This window comes from Nestor notabilis, unplaced genomic scaffold, assembly GCF_000696875.1.
Source record: "Nestor notabilis isolate BGI_N333 unplaced genomic scaffold, ASM69687v1 scaffold10215, whole genome shotgun sequence".
Lineage (NCBI taxonomy): Eukaryota > Metazoa > Chordata > Aves > Psittaciformes > Psittacidae > Nestor > Nestor notabilis.
In genome coordinates this window covers 43,790-58,433 of record NW_009930642.1, presented here as the reverse complement: position 1 = coordinate 58,433, position 14,644 = coordinate 43,790, and the positions used below count along the sequence as shown (strand labels likewise).

The following is a 14,644-nucleotide window of genomic DNA, read 5'->3' as shown; positions in this document are numbered from 1 at the left end:
ATTATATATTTATGTATTATATATTATATTTATCTATTTCTTCACATATTCAATATATAATTGAATATGTCCAGTCACTGTTAGTGGCTAATACTTTTATAGCATCATCACATTCTGTGAGGAAACATTTCCTTCATTTCCTCTGAGTTCAGCGTCTCCTGGTTTCATATTATCTTCCTAATTCAGTATCATTATATATAAAATCAGGGTATATAAAATCAGGGTAGCAACATCTTGAAAGTTTCTCATATAAATAAAAAGAGACCATTTAAAGGCCATTTTAGTAGATTGTATTTGTATGACTCTCAAGTCTATGCTCTTTTTCTTTTTAGTGGTCAATTGTTCTGATCCTGGAATTCCTGCAAATTCTATAAGAGAAAGTAAAATTGAACATGGAAATTTCACGTATGGCACAGTGGTATTTTATGACTGCAATCCTGGATATTTTTTATTTGGCTCTTCAGTTTTAATTTGTCAACCAAATGGACACTGGGACAAACCTCTGCCTGAGTGCATTAGTAAGTAGATAATGTGTATGCTTCTACAAAGATTGTGGACTAGACTAGGTATTAATTTACATGACATTTCCATCAGTCTCATGACAGCAACTAGAATAATCATATACATTTGTGTGTGTGCAGTAACGATGGAAGGTCTTACTAGCAGCTGAAGTAGTGCAATTATATTCTTAGAGAAATTTTGGTAAATGAAACAAACATCTGTGAATGATGTGCCTGACCATCATAGTCGTATGATCCACTAAGGCAAGGGGATCAACAAAAGCAGGTGGGTTTTGTTCTAGCTTTTCATGAACAACTTTGCAACTGTGATGTAGATACAGCCATAGATGTTTCATATGTTTTCAGTTGTCTGGGACAGCTGGCTTACCCAGTTTTCTGTAGTCTGGGAATGAAGTTTTGCCTTAGGATCAAAATTTTTCTCTGAGAAAGGCTGAAAGCTTTATATTGTAGAGATTAAAGGGAAAAACAGGTTAAGGGTTCCTTATTCAGGAATCATGAACTGGTACTTGCAATACTGTAGATATATTCTTAACTGAAGGTTCTCCAGTTCTGTTTTTCCTCTCTCAATCAATCAATCAATCAATCTAAACCTGAAACTTTGTTATTGCTGTTAATGCCTTTGGTTCTGAAAGTTGTCCCATTCTTTGATAGGATAAATAGCTTGATTGCAAGTTTCACATTAACAATTTCAGAAAGATGAATGTTACTTAATAGTAACATATCTCCAAAGAGAAGGAAAACCTAAAAGTGAAGGTGCAGAGATTTCTTCTTTCTACTTTGGCATTTTTATTTCTTAGTCTTCTTTTAAAATTGTTGCAAGATTTACAGATTTTACTATTCTTTTAACCTGAGCTTTGGAAGTAAGAGTGCTATGTGTACTTTTGAAAGGGTATCCTTAGCTTTATTTGTGTCATTTATATAAAAAGGTCAATAAATTCTAACATAGCCACTATCCAGGATATTTAATAATCATAAAACTTGTCAAAACTGATTCTGATGCATCTATTGACTACTTTTTAACAAGAACATTTCAGCTTCTGGAGTGTATTGCAAATTGTTTCCCTTTTGAACATATCCAGGGCAGTCATTTAGTAGTCTGCACATTTTTCCACTATAAGAGCAATGGAAAAGAAGTGGAAAGCTTGCTAGATGTTATCCTTTGAGCCAAGTTGGATTATTTTTTGATGTAGCTGGATTTCAGTCTCTAACTAGTCCCAAAAAACAGACCTTTTTTCAAAATATTGCTAGAGTAATGGAGAAGAGACATGGTAACAAGGGAAAAGTTGTTCACTTGTAAAGTGACTCAATTCCTTTGAAATGTGTCATAGCTAGAGTTCTAGTTTCTGTAAATCCTGTAAGGAGCAGAATTTAGCATTGGCCTGGATCACAATGCCATTTCAACTCTCCCATTGAACTAAGACTTTCAGGGACATGCACTATTTGGTTACATGTTTCCAGTAAAATAAATCTGAAATGTACTCAAAATGAAGATATGTTTGGACAACACACCTGAAAGAATTCCAGTGCCCATATCAGTGGGGTTTTGTATGGCAAAGTATTCTCGATTTAGTTCTGATAGACACGCTCTGATTTGTTATTCTTCAACTACTGAGATCTGACTACACACAATCCATGCCTTCCAAGCTTGAAATCCAAATAATATAGGCTATTTTTTTGCTAGTGTCTGTGCCATTCTCTCAATAAATCTATTGCATCACCTTGTTCTGACATTTCCTCCCTCACAATATGACATATATAGACATTTCTAGCTCAGGTAGAATAATAAAAATTGCTGACAACTATACAGATTAAAAAACCCTCATGTCTACTTTTTAATTCAGTACCCAAGAATTAGGGTATAATATTTCATTTAATTGAACATTTGTAAATTTAATCAGGCTTTAAACTAATGATGCTGTAATTTTACTGATATGTCATCATAGTTGACCAGAAGAGGATGTGGATTTACACTTCTGTTTTTCAGAATGTTATATATCTCATCCATTATCAGTATTAACTGTGTATTTTGGTTTTGGGTTTTAGGGGTTAGGGTTTTCAGGGAAAAGAAACATCCATTGAAATGTTACATTGGCAAAATAATTATTTGCATATTTTTCTCTCAGATTTATTTATTTTTTTTAGGAAAGGGAGGTTTGACATGACAGAGATTGATAGATAATTGTCCATAATAATGAAAAAATATCATTTGACCTGATGTTTTACATACTCTGAAGATCAATAATATTTTTCTCTTTTATTTTTCTTTTGTTCTTTAAATCTGAATCAAAGCTTAATGTAAAATTAGATTTACATACCTATAAAAAGCTACTGTGCAGCTATGTGATGGAATAGGATGAGATCAGCGGGCAGATATTTAAGGACATTTTCTGTAGAAAGGAAGAGTTCTTAATCCTCAAACATAAGAAATCAGGAAGGGATGGCAAGATACCAGCATGGATGAGACGAGACCTGATGGTCAAACTAAAGGGCAAAAAGGAAATGCACAGGCAGTGGAAGCAGGGGCAGTTATTCTGGGAAGAGTACCTGTACCAGCGATGCTGCCTGGTTATGTAAGGATGGGGTCAGGAAGGCCAAGGCATGGCTTTATATGAGTATGTCAGCCAGAAAAGGAAGGTCAAAGAAAGCATACCCATGCCCCTGATGAAGACAACTGGCAAAGTGGTAACTACGGATGAGGAAAAGGCTGAGGTACTCAATTACTTTTTCTTTTTTTTTTTCCTCAGTCTTCACTAGCAACCTCTCTTTGCAAACGTCTTGAGTGGATAGACCGATAGACTGCAAGACAGGGCTTGGTGGAGAAAAGTGCCACCCACTGTAAGAGAAGATCAGGTTCATGACTACCTGAGGAACCTGAATAGACCTAAGTCTATGGGACCTGGTGAGATACATCCAAGAGTCCTGAGGGAACTGGCTGGTGTAGTTGCCAAGTCAGTCTCCATGAGTCCACTCTCCAAGTCATGACAGTTAGGTCAAGTCCCTAGTGACTATACAAAGGGAAACGTTGCATGCATTTTTAGAAAGGGTAGAAAGGAGAACTCTGGGAACTACTGACCTGGCAACCTCACCTCTGTGCCTGTGAAAATCATGGAACACATCCTCCAGTGATTAGAGACAGACAGCATGGCTTCACAAAGAGCAAGTCATGCCTGGACCAATCTAGTGGCCTTCTGTGGTGGAGTCACTACCTCGGTGGACAAGGGAAGAGCTATGAACATCATCTGTCTGGACTTCTGTAAGGCCTTTGACACAGTCAGACACAACATCTTTCTCTCTGAATTGGAGAGATGGATTTGATGGGTGGACTGTTCAGTGGATGAGGAATTGGTTGGATGGTTGCATACAGAGGGTAGCAAACAGTGTCTCAATGTGCAAGATGAATATCATTGACAGGTGGTAGGACCAGTAATGTTTAGTGTCTTCATCACACAGAGGGATTGAGTGCACCCTCAGCAAGTTTGCAGGCAATACCAGGCTGAGTTATGCAGCCGACTGAGGGACTGGATGCCATCCAGAGGGACCTGGACAAGCTTGAGAAGTGGGGCTATACAAACCTCATGAGTTTCAACAAGGCCAAATGTAAGGCTCTGCAGATGGAGGTCAGGGCAACCCTGAGTGTCAATACAGGCTGTGTGATGAAGGGATTGAGATTTCCTGCCTTGCAGAAAAGAAACTGGGGAAAATGCTGGATGGAAAGCTGGACATGAGCTGTGCTTTCACAGCCCAGAAAGCCAGCTGTATCCTGGGCTGCATCAAGAGAAGTGTGACCAGCAGGTCAAGGGAGATGATTCTCCCCCTCTGCTCTTATGAGGCTCCACCTGCAGTACTGCATCGAGCTGTGAAGTCATCAGCACATGAAATACATGAACCTGTTGGAGCAGGTCCAGAAGAGGACCACAAAAATGAACAGAGGGATGGAGCACCACCTGTGTGAAGAAAGGGTGAGAAAGTTAGGGTTGTTTTGCCTTAGAAGGCTCCAGGGAGACCTTATTGTGACCTTTCAGCACTTAAAAAGGGCTTATAAGAAAGGTTGGGACAGACTTTTTAGTAGTCTCTGTAGTGATAGGACAAGGGGAAATGGTCTTAAACTAGACTAGCATATTACTGAGTTTAGATTGGTATATTAGCGTTAAGGTTCATAGTGAAATTTAGCAAAATGATTTTATTATATATCTGATGGAACTCATGACCAATGATTGGGGACCAGTGAATGAGAGCTGAAGGTCTGCATATTCTCTACCTCGGCAGTGACTTTGGCAGATACAATGTTCCTTTATTTTTTCTCTGAAGAGGAGATGCATTGAGTGTGTGCTTGTGTGTGTGTGTGCTCTTGTCGTAAAGATCATCCTAGTGATCGGATGTCATTTGACATTGATATTTGTACATTAAATACCTTTTTGACATCTCCAAATATTTGTTTCACAGTTTTTGGTCTGTAACGTATTTTGCATTTTCAATCAGATAATGTGCTTCCCAGGCCCAAACCCTAAAAATATCAGTCTCTTCCTGAAGTATATGTATGGAGTTATGAAAATCATAACTACAAACTTTTTGATCAGTTATAATAACCTTTTTTCATCTCCAATAATTATGCATTGTAGTGATTGACTGTGGCCATCCTGGCGTTCCTCCTAACGCGGTCCTGTCTGGAGATAAATACACGTTTGGGTCTACTGTTCATTATACCTGCACAGGTAGACGATCGCTGTTAGGGCAGTCATCTCGTACATGTCAGTTAAATGGACACTGGAGTGGATCTCTTCCTCATTGCTCAGGTAATACTTTTGAATTAACGAGTGTGCCCTGAAGTTGTTTTGAATGCATTTTGATTTTATCAGAAGGCCATTTTAAAACCTGGGATATCATACATAAAACTGAAGTACTATGTCAGTAGAAGTGAAAAAAAAAGTATAAACTACTACCAAGAAAATAGTTTGGAAGAAGTAGGCTTTCTCAGTGACATACATATATGTCTCATTTTCAGTGACACATAAGTAAGAAATTGCATATTCAGTACAATGTTAAAGGAACCACTTTATTTTGAAAATATTTCCTGTGTAAGTTCTGGAAAGAGTATTAATTTCCACAGGGAAACATTGCATCATTATCTTTTCAAGATGATGGGTTTGTTGGGTGTCTTTTCAACTTGCAAAATATCTACTGACTTTATGACACTACAGGTATGTCTGAATTGCATGATACATCCATCTTTATAATGAGGCCAAGTGGGCTCCACATAATTTCAAGATAGGGTGCTTATTTTTTGAGGGGACACCGTCTAATCCTTGTAATACATTAGCTTTCACTGAAGCTGAGTTATATTTTCACAACAATTTTATGCTTAAAAATGGTCTGTTTCACAATTAGTTTGATTCACTTTAAAACCAGTGATCAAGTGAAAAAACAAATCCAGAATACACCCGATTTGTGATTTCGGTAAATCCCATTTCTTATCTTAGAGTATGTAAACAAAGATTGTAGCGTAGTTTAATCATGTTAACAGCTTTAATTCTCAGTAAATACTGGGGGAAGTTCTTTCTTGTCATCCTCATGTTTCCATTATATAGTTTAAAGAAATCAGTGGGGGTTTGGACCTATTCAGACCTATGTAATTCAGTGTATTTAGATATCCTTGAAGGCAGAAAATAGGAAGAAAAGCGTCACATAGTTTTCTTGGGTTACGGCTATGCCAAATCAAGAGATGAAAAATAACTGATATGCAAATCTGACAATACTGCTATACTAGTTTCATACTAAAAATCCAGATTATTTACAGCATTAGTAAATCATGAAACCATAGAATGGTTTGGGTCAGAAGAGGCCTTTAAAAATCATCTAGTTCAACCCCTCCAGACATGGGCAGGGACATCTTCCACTAGAATCATAGAATAGTTTGGGTTGGAAGGAACCTCCAAAGGTCATCTAGTCCAACGTCCTGGCAATGAATAGGAACACCTTCCACTAGACCAAGTTGCTCAACGCCCCATCCAACCTGCCCTTGAACCCTTCCAGGGGTGGGGCATCCACAACTTCTCTCAGCAGTGCGTTCCAGTGTCTCACCATACACATCCTAAAAAAATGTCTTCCTTAGTTTCAACCTAAACCTACCTTATCTCAGTTTAAAAACATTGCTCCTACTGTCACTACAGGCTTTGATGACAAGTCACCATCTTATATTTTTATTTATCTTCAAAGGCTGCAATAAGGTCTCCCTGGAGACTTCCTTTCTCGAAATGAAACAGCCCAAACTCTCTCAGCCTTTTAGTATGGAGAGGTGTTCCAGCTAATTTTTTGTGACCTTCCTCTGAACCTGCTCTAATAGGTCTGTCTCCTTCTTGAACTTTGGACCCAAGAAATGACACAGTACTCCAGGTGGAGTCTCACATAATTACATAATCCAAAACTTTTATTTTAACTCCTGCCTTCAACTCTTTAGTGTATTCAGGTATAAACCAATTATGTCAGCTACAGTTTCAGAATATGAATTTTTTTTACAGCCCATGGCACAGAAATGTTTAAAAAATAATAAAAAAATATTTAAATGGTGCTTCTTGCACTAAATTCCAAATGGGTGGATGAATTTTTCAGTATCTGAAGCTTCCACTGCAAAATTCTAGGAAGTGGTTGCAGGCAAGGAAAATATAAATGTTATCTTGCTCTGTGAATCCCTCTTCTTTCAATAATCTGCCTTTACAATCTAAAATGGGTCTGAAACTAGAAAATGTGAACACCTAATTTAATCTCTTAACATTCCATCAATAAAGTTGGAGGGAGATATGCCACAACAGGAACAAAGATCAGGATCTTATAGCCTGTGGTGTTTAGAGCTATGCACCAGAAATCAAATTTAATATTAAATATTACTTAATAAATAATGAAAAATTTATGTCAACTGCAAATTCAAATAGGTTATTTTTTTTTTTTTTTATAGCTAGTATGCATAGATATTGGTTTTGGGAAAAAATACTCTTTAGATAAAATCTAAGGCTGTTCAGAGTCTTCATAAAGAAAAAAAATCTAATTTGTGACTTAAAAAATAAAAATAGACAAAAATATCAAGGAATAGAAATAGGAGGCCTGAAAAATATCTATGAAAATATCAAAGGAACTTACTAAAATAAGTTAAAAATAATTCTGCTGTAATCATCCTGCTATTAAATTAAATGTTCAGTATCTTGGGATAAGCAGTCATAAGTAAGGTGCATGAAAATCTTTTTTTTTTTTAATAATGACAATTTTTGTAGCTACGTATATGAAATTTTAATCAGAGCTAATGAATTTTTGTCAATACATGTAGAAGCACTTCCTTGACATACATTCAAATGTTAATCACAGCAAATCAAATTGTGGCAGGATACAAACTTATTTTCTGTAGCTGTACTGTACCTTACTATAATTCTAGCTTAGGACAACTTGAAGATTTTGTTTTTCAAAGTATATCAAGACTGTTTTCAGAGTGTATCTCCAGTGCTTTCTCATTTCAAAGTAATTCGCAGTTTACCATACCGAATTTATTTAAAAATTTCTAAAATATGACATCATTAGATTTCGTTATTAGCCTTAATAAGTTGATTTCTTGATTTTTAATGCATATTAAAGCCTAAAAAATTGTATTTTTCCTGGATAATATTAATAATACATAATATAGAATGTTCAACTGACAAAAGATATAGTATGCTTATGTTTTTCATATATGGAGAATAATTCAAACAGAAAATGCTAAGTCTGCAAATATAAGGTAACCAAATTTTGTCACATCATCCCTAAAACAGTTTCCATTTGTGATGTGGTACTTTATGTTTCACGTCCTAGAGCTAGAAGGAATTTTCATGTCTCATGGATACCTATTGGCATTAAACAGAACAGTTTTCAGTCATCACTGAGTCAGAAATTTGCACTAACTTATAATTCCTTCTAAGTGCAGCGATGGTTGTGTACTTACTTCAGTGGTTTAAATATCCTCCTTTTCATTAAGATTAAATACCAACTGAGAATTACGTGTGTGGGTAAAGGATGGCTCATAGCTGACTTTGAAAATCACTTAGTTGAATCTCTGCGTGAGGTAATAAGAAATTGTTCTGTTATGATATCATTGATTATATCACTGTAGCTTCCTGATATGATTAGTCATTTAGAAAAATTATCTCTGTAACCTTCAATCAGAAGAGCTGGTGGTTAACCTCCCTAAGATTAAAAAAATAATAATTCACAGTAATAATTAGGCATTAGGAAGGAACACATGATTTCATTTACAAGAGGAATATGTGGTTTATAGTTGGCATAGTAAAAAGCCTATTTTCAGGTTTTTTCATCTGAAAATTATTTTAGGCATAATGCCAAATAACTTGCTGAAAAATGAGCTGTTATTGTAGAGATTTTACAAGTATAGCATAATGAATAGGCCCTGATCCAAATCCTTCATAGTCTAAATACATCATATTAGAAAATGTAAGATATGGATTCCCCAGACCAAAAAAATATCTTGATCTAGGACATTTTTAAATTATTGTAAAAATATGTAGCAGACTGTTTTCAAATAGAGGGATGTTAAGTCACCTGGCTAGCGTGGACATGAAGTATTTTGAAAGCTTATAAAAGTCTTTTACTTACAATAATTTGGAACTATTTCCAGTTTCTTTTTAAACAGGCCTGGGAGGCTGCTTTACTGATGTGTGTCACATAATGAAGTGCATAAATGGAGAAGAGTCTAAACTTCTGAGTCTGTGATTTTGAACCAGTCAGCTAGCTCTTATACTTACTTGAGTTAATTGTTTTTTCTGAAAGTATTAAAATACATAGGACCATGTATTTTTTGCACATACATGCTCTAAAAGCTCACAATGTAATATATTGGTATACATTAGTTTGATTATTCTCAAGTGAAAAGTGTCAGATGAAGCTTGTTTAACTTAAGTAATGATAAAATTGTCTCCTAAATTAGTGAGAGTGTTTCACAATTAGCCTACTTTGTCAGCTTCTTCAATAAGGGATTGAGTAAGTATGAACTGCCAGGTTTGTTCTCTTTTTGCATTTCCAAGCAAAGGGCTGCCCTTTTCTTTGACTCTCCAGATGTACCTTCAGACTGAGGCTCCATAGCTGCATTTTCCTTTCCATAAGCCTACAGGAATGGTGCAGATCAGCTCCCGTGAGGTGCTTAGAGTTATGGTGGTTTTCAATGACTTTGTGGGGAAGGAAGGAAGCATGGCCTATACGAAAGAAAATAAAAAGTAGAAAGCATGACCTACAAACTGCAGGCAGCCACACGAACTACCTTCATAAGTGACAAAAATGCATTTGACTAAAACAAGCATTTTCTCATACACCATAATTCTTAAAGCAAAGCAAGCTGTTCTGTACATGCTTTTGTTAGTAAAGATATGTATCCATCCAGTCACTCCAGCAGTATAGTTTACAGACATATAGTGTCAACCAAGACAGGGGAAGCTCTGTTTTCCTCTGCATCTACAACTCCAGGGTCCTAACTTCCCATAGAACCCCTTGATACTGGGTTTGTCACTTTTGGTCTTCTGGTACTTGGAGCAGTCCACTTTATCTACTATTTCTGTGTAAGAAATTTCCTTGTAACTGCTATTTAAGGTTAAATTAATACCAGAAAGGTATGGCATTCTTTGCATAATTTGTATAAATCTTTTAATAATTGTCACAAATGTGAATATATGCATAATATGATGTTCTTCAGTAGCTGAATTAAAGCTTTCTTGCTGATTCCTAAAATATTTCTTCTTTACTTACATTAGTGTAAATAAGTACAAAATAATGCAGATATGCCCTGAAAAAATATTACGATGTTTGAAATATTTTTTGTATAGAAGACTGTTTGGCTTCATAGCATCATAGAATAGTTAGGGTTGGAAAGGACCTTTAGATCACCTAGTTCCAAACCCCCTGCCATGAGCAGGGGCACCACACACTAAATTATGTCGCTCAAGGCTCTGTCCACCCTGGCCGTGAACACCGCCAGGGTTGGAGCATTCACAACTTCCCTGGGCAACCTATTCCAGTGCCTCACCACCCTCACTGTAAAGAACTTCTTCCTTCTATCTAATCTAAACTTCCCCTGTTTAAGTTTAAACCCATATATTTATTTGCAAGTTTCATGGAAAATCATAAGCTGTGGATGAAAACCTGAACAGAGCAGCTCCAAGAATTCTAAAATTAAACTCGTTTGTGTTCTAACTCAGTAATACAATATACCTTAATTTCTTATTAGATAGAAGTCTGGCTTAAAGACCTCTAAAAAGATGGAACAGCAGATCCTAAGTATATACTAAAAGATTTAAACAACTGTCCTGTTGTGCAAATACAGTGTTACCTAAAGCTCCCTAAAAGCTCCCACTGTAAATGAAGATTTAGATGTATAATCTTAGGTCTTATTATTAGTATTATGACTATGTTGATTATTTTGATGTTCAGATAAAACAGATAGTAGAAAACATTAACCCTCTGTCTCAGAATTTGCTTGAACATTTCTAGCTGAGGGAGATTTAGCTATCAGGCAGTCTTTGAAGTGAAATTTCAACATATCTGTGAATCAGACAAGTGCTTTATGTCAAATGTACATAAAATTGTCGACTACAGCTTTCCTTCAGTGGTAAAACTGTTACAACTCTAATGATATAATAAAAACAGGAAGTATTTTATGAATATTTGGTATAGGTAATCAAGAAAATTATCTTTATGATCAGGACTTTGGTTTTGTTCTGAATTCTTTATTTCAAATGAAAAATGGTCAAGGGTTTGGGTTTTTTTGGCTTGTTTTTTGTTTCCTTATTCTTGTTTGATGATTGTATTACCAAAAGCTTAGCATGGTCTAAGAGGAATCTTGAGATCATTACAGTTTCTGTTTTGTACTTACATAAAATAAGTACAAAGAAATTGTTTGAGAATCCAGTAATTTTGAAATTATAGGAAATCACACCCACTGAGATAGATTGGAGGGGGGGGTATTCTATAAATACAAATTTATTTATAAATTTAGAAATATATAGAAACATATATTTTAAATGCAGTATCATAATAATATTTCATCTTTATTCTGATCTTTACACTCTAAATTCTAGGTGATACAGCTGGTTCTTGCGGTGATCCAGGTATCCCAGGTCATGGGTCTAGAGAAGAAAACAATTTTAAAATTAAAAGCACAGTACATTTCAGCTGTGATACTGGATATATCCTCCATGGCTCAGAAGAAAGGACATGTCTAGCAAATGGAAGTTGGACGGGAAGACAACCAGAGTGCAAAGGTAAATCACAGAGGATCCACTGTATTTTTAAACTGTCTTGTTAAAAATGGTAATCAGAAAACCAGTTTTATATTGCCATTTTTGGTATACAGTTGATTTTTAACTGACAATTTTTTCTCATAAGTTACTACACCAAAGCAATAGCTTGATGTCAGGTAACAAATTTGAAATCAGCTCCCAGCAACCATGAAACTGCACGTTTTCAAAGTTTTGAGAAAAAAAAAGTATACTGGACTGTTTATTTCTTCCTAATCTTGTGTCAACATCAGCTATTTGTGCTATCCAGTACAAAAAAATAAACAGAAAAAGAAATAGGTAGGACGTCTAGAACTCAATTTTTGCTCTAAGATTTTTTCCTTTAAAAATCACACCATCACTTAATCTTTACTTACAACCATTATATAGATAACTTTGAATTTCAGAGAAAAGAACTGAGTTTTAGGAAAATATCAATGTCCGGATTTTATTAGATACATCTATGTCATAATAAAATCTTTATTTACTAATTCTGTTGACATTTTTCAATAAGAAATGAAATGCTGAAACAAGTTTATTTGGAAAATAATAATTCTAGAAATTTCAAGCCAGATGTATTATCATAAAAGAAATCTCTAATGGAATATATACGGACAATAATTTATTACCTTAATTATCTTAATTCAAAAATACGAAACAATTCCCAAGAGACTTCTTTTGAAAGAAAAGGTTCCTGAAAAGCAGAAATTTGAGAACTTGTAGTCTTACTTGCCAGTTTATCACTGTTGACTGCGTTATCTGTTTTAAATAATAATCTAATTTTAAAACCTTATTCAACAGGCTGGTTTTCTGATACCTTTTCTGCTGAATGACTGCCATCCTGACACAACATAAATACATATGTGTGTTTGTATGCTGGTATCTGAAGGGATATGCTTAACCCAACTGAACTTTCTGCTGTTCTTCTTTGATCTTATCTATTACAGGAATAAAGTATGCTTTTTAAGATACTTCTGGTGTTATTATTCCCTCAAAAAAAGATCTTAATGGATCTGGTTCACAGATAGAGATACATAGATATAGGAATATAGATATATAGATGTATAGATGTACATATATATAGATGTATAGATATAGATGTGTGTGTGTAATGCATGTGTAGGTATGTTATAGTTTAGGGCATATCGATTCGATGTATATATGGGTATATATGTAATCACATGGAAGACACATTCCAATTTAAAGTTAATCATCAGAGAACTGGCAAACATCAGGCTTGTATGTGCCTATGAAATAATATTTTGACTCTATTCTGTGCTTTGAATTAGGTAGAAAATGTACTTTGGTGATGCTATAAATGCATACATACTATAGATTCAAATTGAATCTGCAACTGTACATGTGGGGTTTTTTGTAATTGGAGGTTTGTTTTCACAAGTAAGCTACTTTTCCTTTAATACAGATTTTAAGCTTAAATTTGGAGGCTGTGTTTCCCTGTATACAAAAGGGTAAAACCAAGTAATTAATGCAGCTATTTACTGTACAACATGCCCTAATAGTAGGTGGCAAAACTTGGATTTGTCTGAACAGCAACACATATTTCTACCACATAACACTGCTGGCAGCAGCACTGTCAAAAATCATCTTTACTGTGTTTTAAACATATATAACATTTTACTTTATAGCTGTGCAGTGTGGTAATCCAGGAACAACTGCTAATGGAAAAGTATTTCGTATTGATGGAACTACATTCTCTAATTCAGTAATTTATTCATGCATGGAAGGATACATACTCTCCGGATCATCTGTAAGACAATGCACTGCCAATGGAACATGGTCTGGATCCTTGCCAAACTGCACAAGTAAGACGCATGTCTAATGAATAGTCTTTGTTTTTCTCTCCTCTGAAAGACAATAAAGTAAAATATCAAAGTTGGATGCAAATAAATTAAGTCTTCAGCTTTTTATTGTACTACTTCATACACAATTTTGTATACATGAAATACTTAAAAAGATTAAGAGTACGTTTTTTTTTAAAGACAGACAGTATAATAAAGGAGTTGTATGGTTACATGATCTACCTTCTTTAATTCTCATAACTGTAATGATATCGTCAAAACGGTATCAACCTATTATGTTTAAGCTATGAAAGGATTTTATTCCAATGAAGCAAATATAATAATTTCTACAGTCAAAGAGAAACAATGTTCTCATGAGAACTTGTTTCTACACTGCTAGATAAAAAGTAAGGGTATGCAGCTGGTGTAGTTGCTGACACTGAGCGGAGGGTCCATGAGGCTCCTTTGTTGCAATGTGCTGGATGAGGTTGTGCCATGGCCAGAGGATCTGTGCAGCACAGGTCTGAAGGCTGTGGTGGATGGGCAGCAAAATGCAGCACAGGTCTGGGACTCCTCAGACTAACTGTATTGCAGATCACTGACTCCTTGATGTACAGTGGTCTTCTGCTCAGCATCACTACAACAATTTAAGCAGGCTTTTGCCTACTACAGCAACTTAAATAGAGGTGGTCCAATTTTGGGTCATTAAATGGACTGCTTGGCTGGGGGGTGGATAAGATGACCTCCAGAGGTCCCTTCAAACCTCACCATTCTGTAATTCTTTTGACTGTCTACATCTGTGGATTTCAGAATATGCCACTGAGCCAGCTAAGTAGCTACCACATATAGCTTTATTCCTATGTTTATGTTTATGACAAAACACAGTGTCTCAGTAAAATCTAGGTCACCTCCTTACATCTCCTGTTGCCTTTAAAAGTCAATCATTGCAGCATAAGAGAAAAGAGCAAACAGATCTTTTCCCGTATTACTCCTGACCCACCTCTATGAACGGTTCTAATGTTTCAAC

General features: G+C 35.6%; 1 protein-coding gene across 1 annotated transcript in view; it reads left to right on the top strand.

The window, feature by feature from the left end:
• Positions 1-332: 332 nt before the first annotated feature.
• Positions 333-14,644, top strand: part of LOC104406505 (CUB and sushi domain-containing protein 3-like) — a gene marked incomplete at both ends in the record, with an annotated part of 49,156 nt that continues 34,844 nt past the window's right edge. The window contains 4 exons of the mRNA XM_010015500.1: positions 333-518; positions 5,141-5,314; positions 11,621-11,803; positions 13,465-13,641. Coding sequence (XP_010013802.1) covers positions 333-518; positions 5,141-5,314; positions 11,621-11,803; positions 13,465-13,641 — 720 coding nt within the window. The remainder of the gene's footprint in view (positions 519-5,140; positions 5,315-11,620; positions 11,804-13,464; positions 13,642-14,644) is intronic.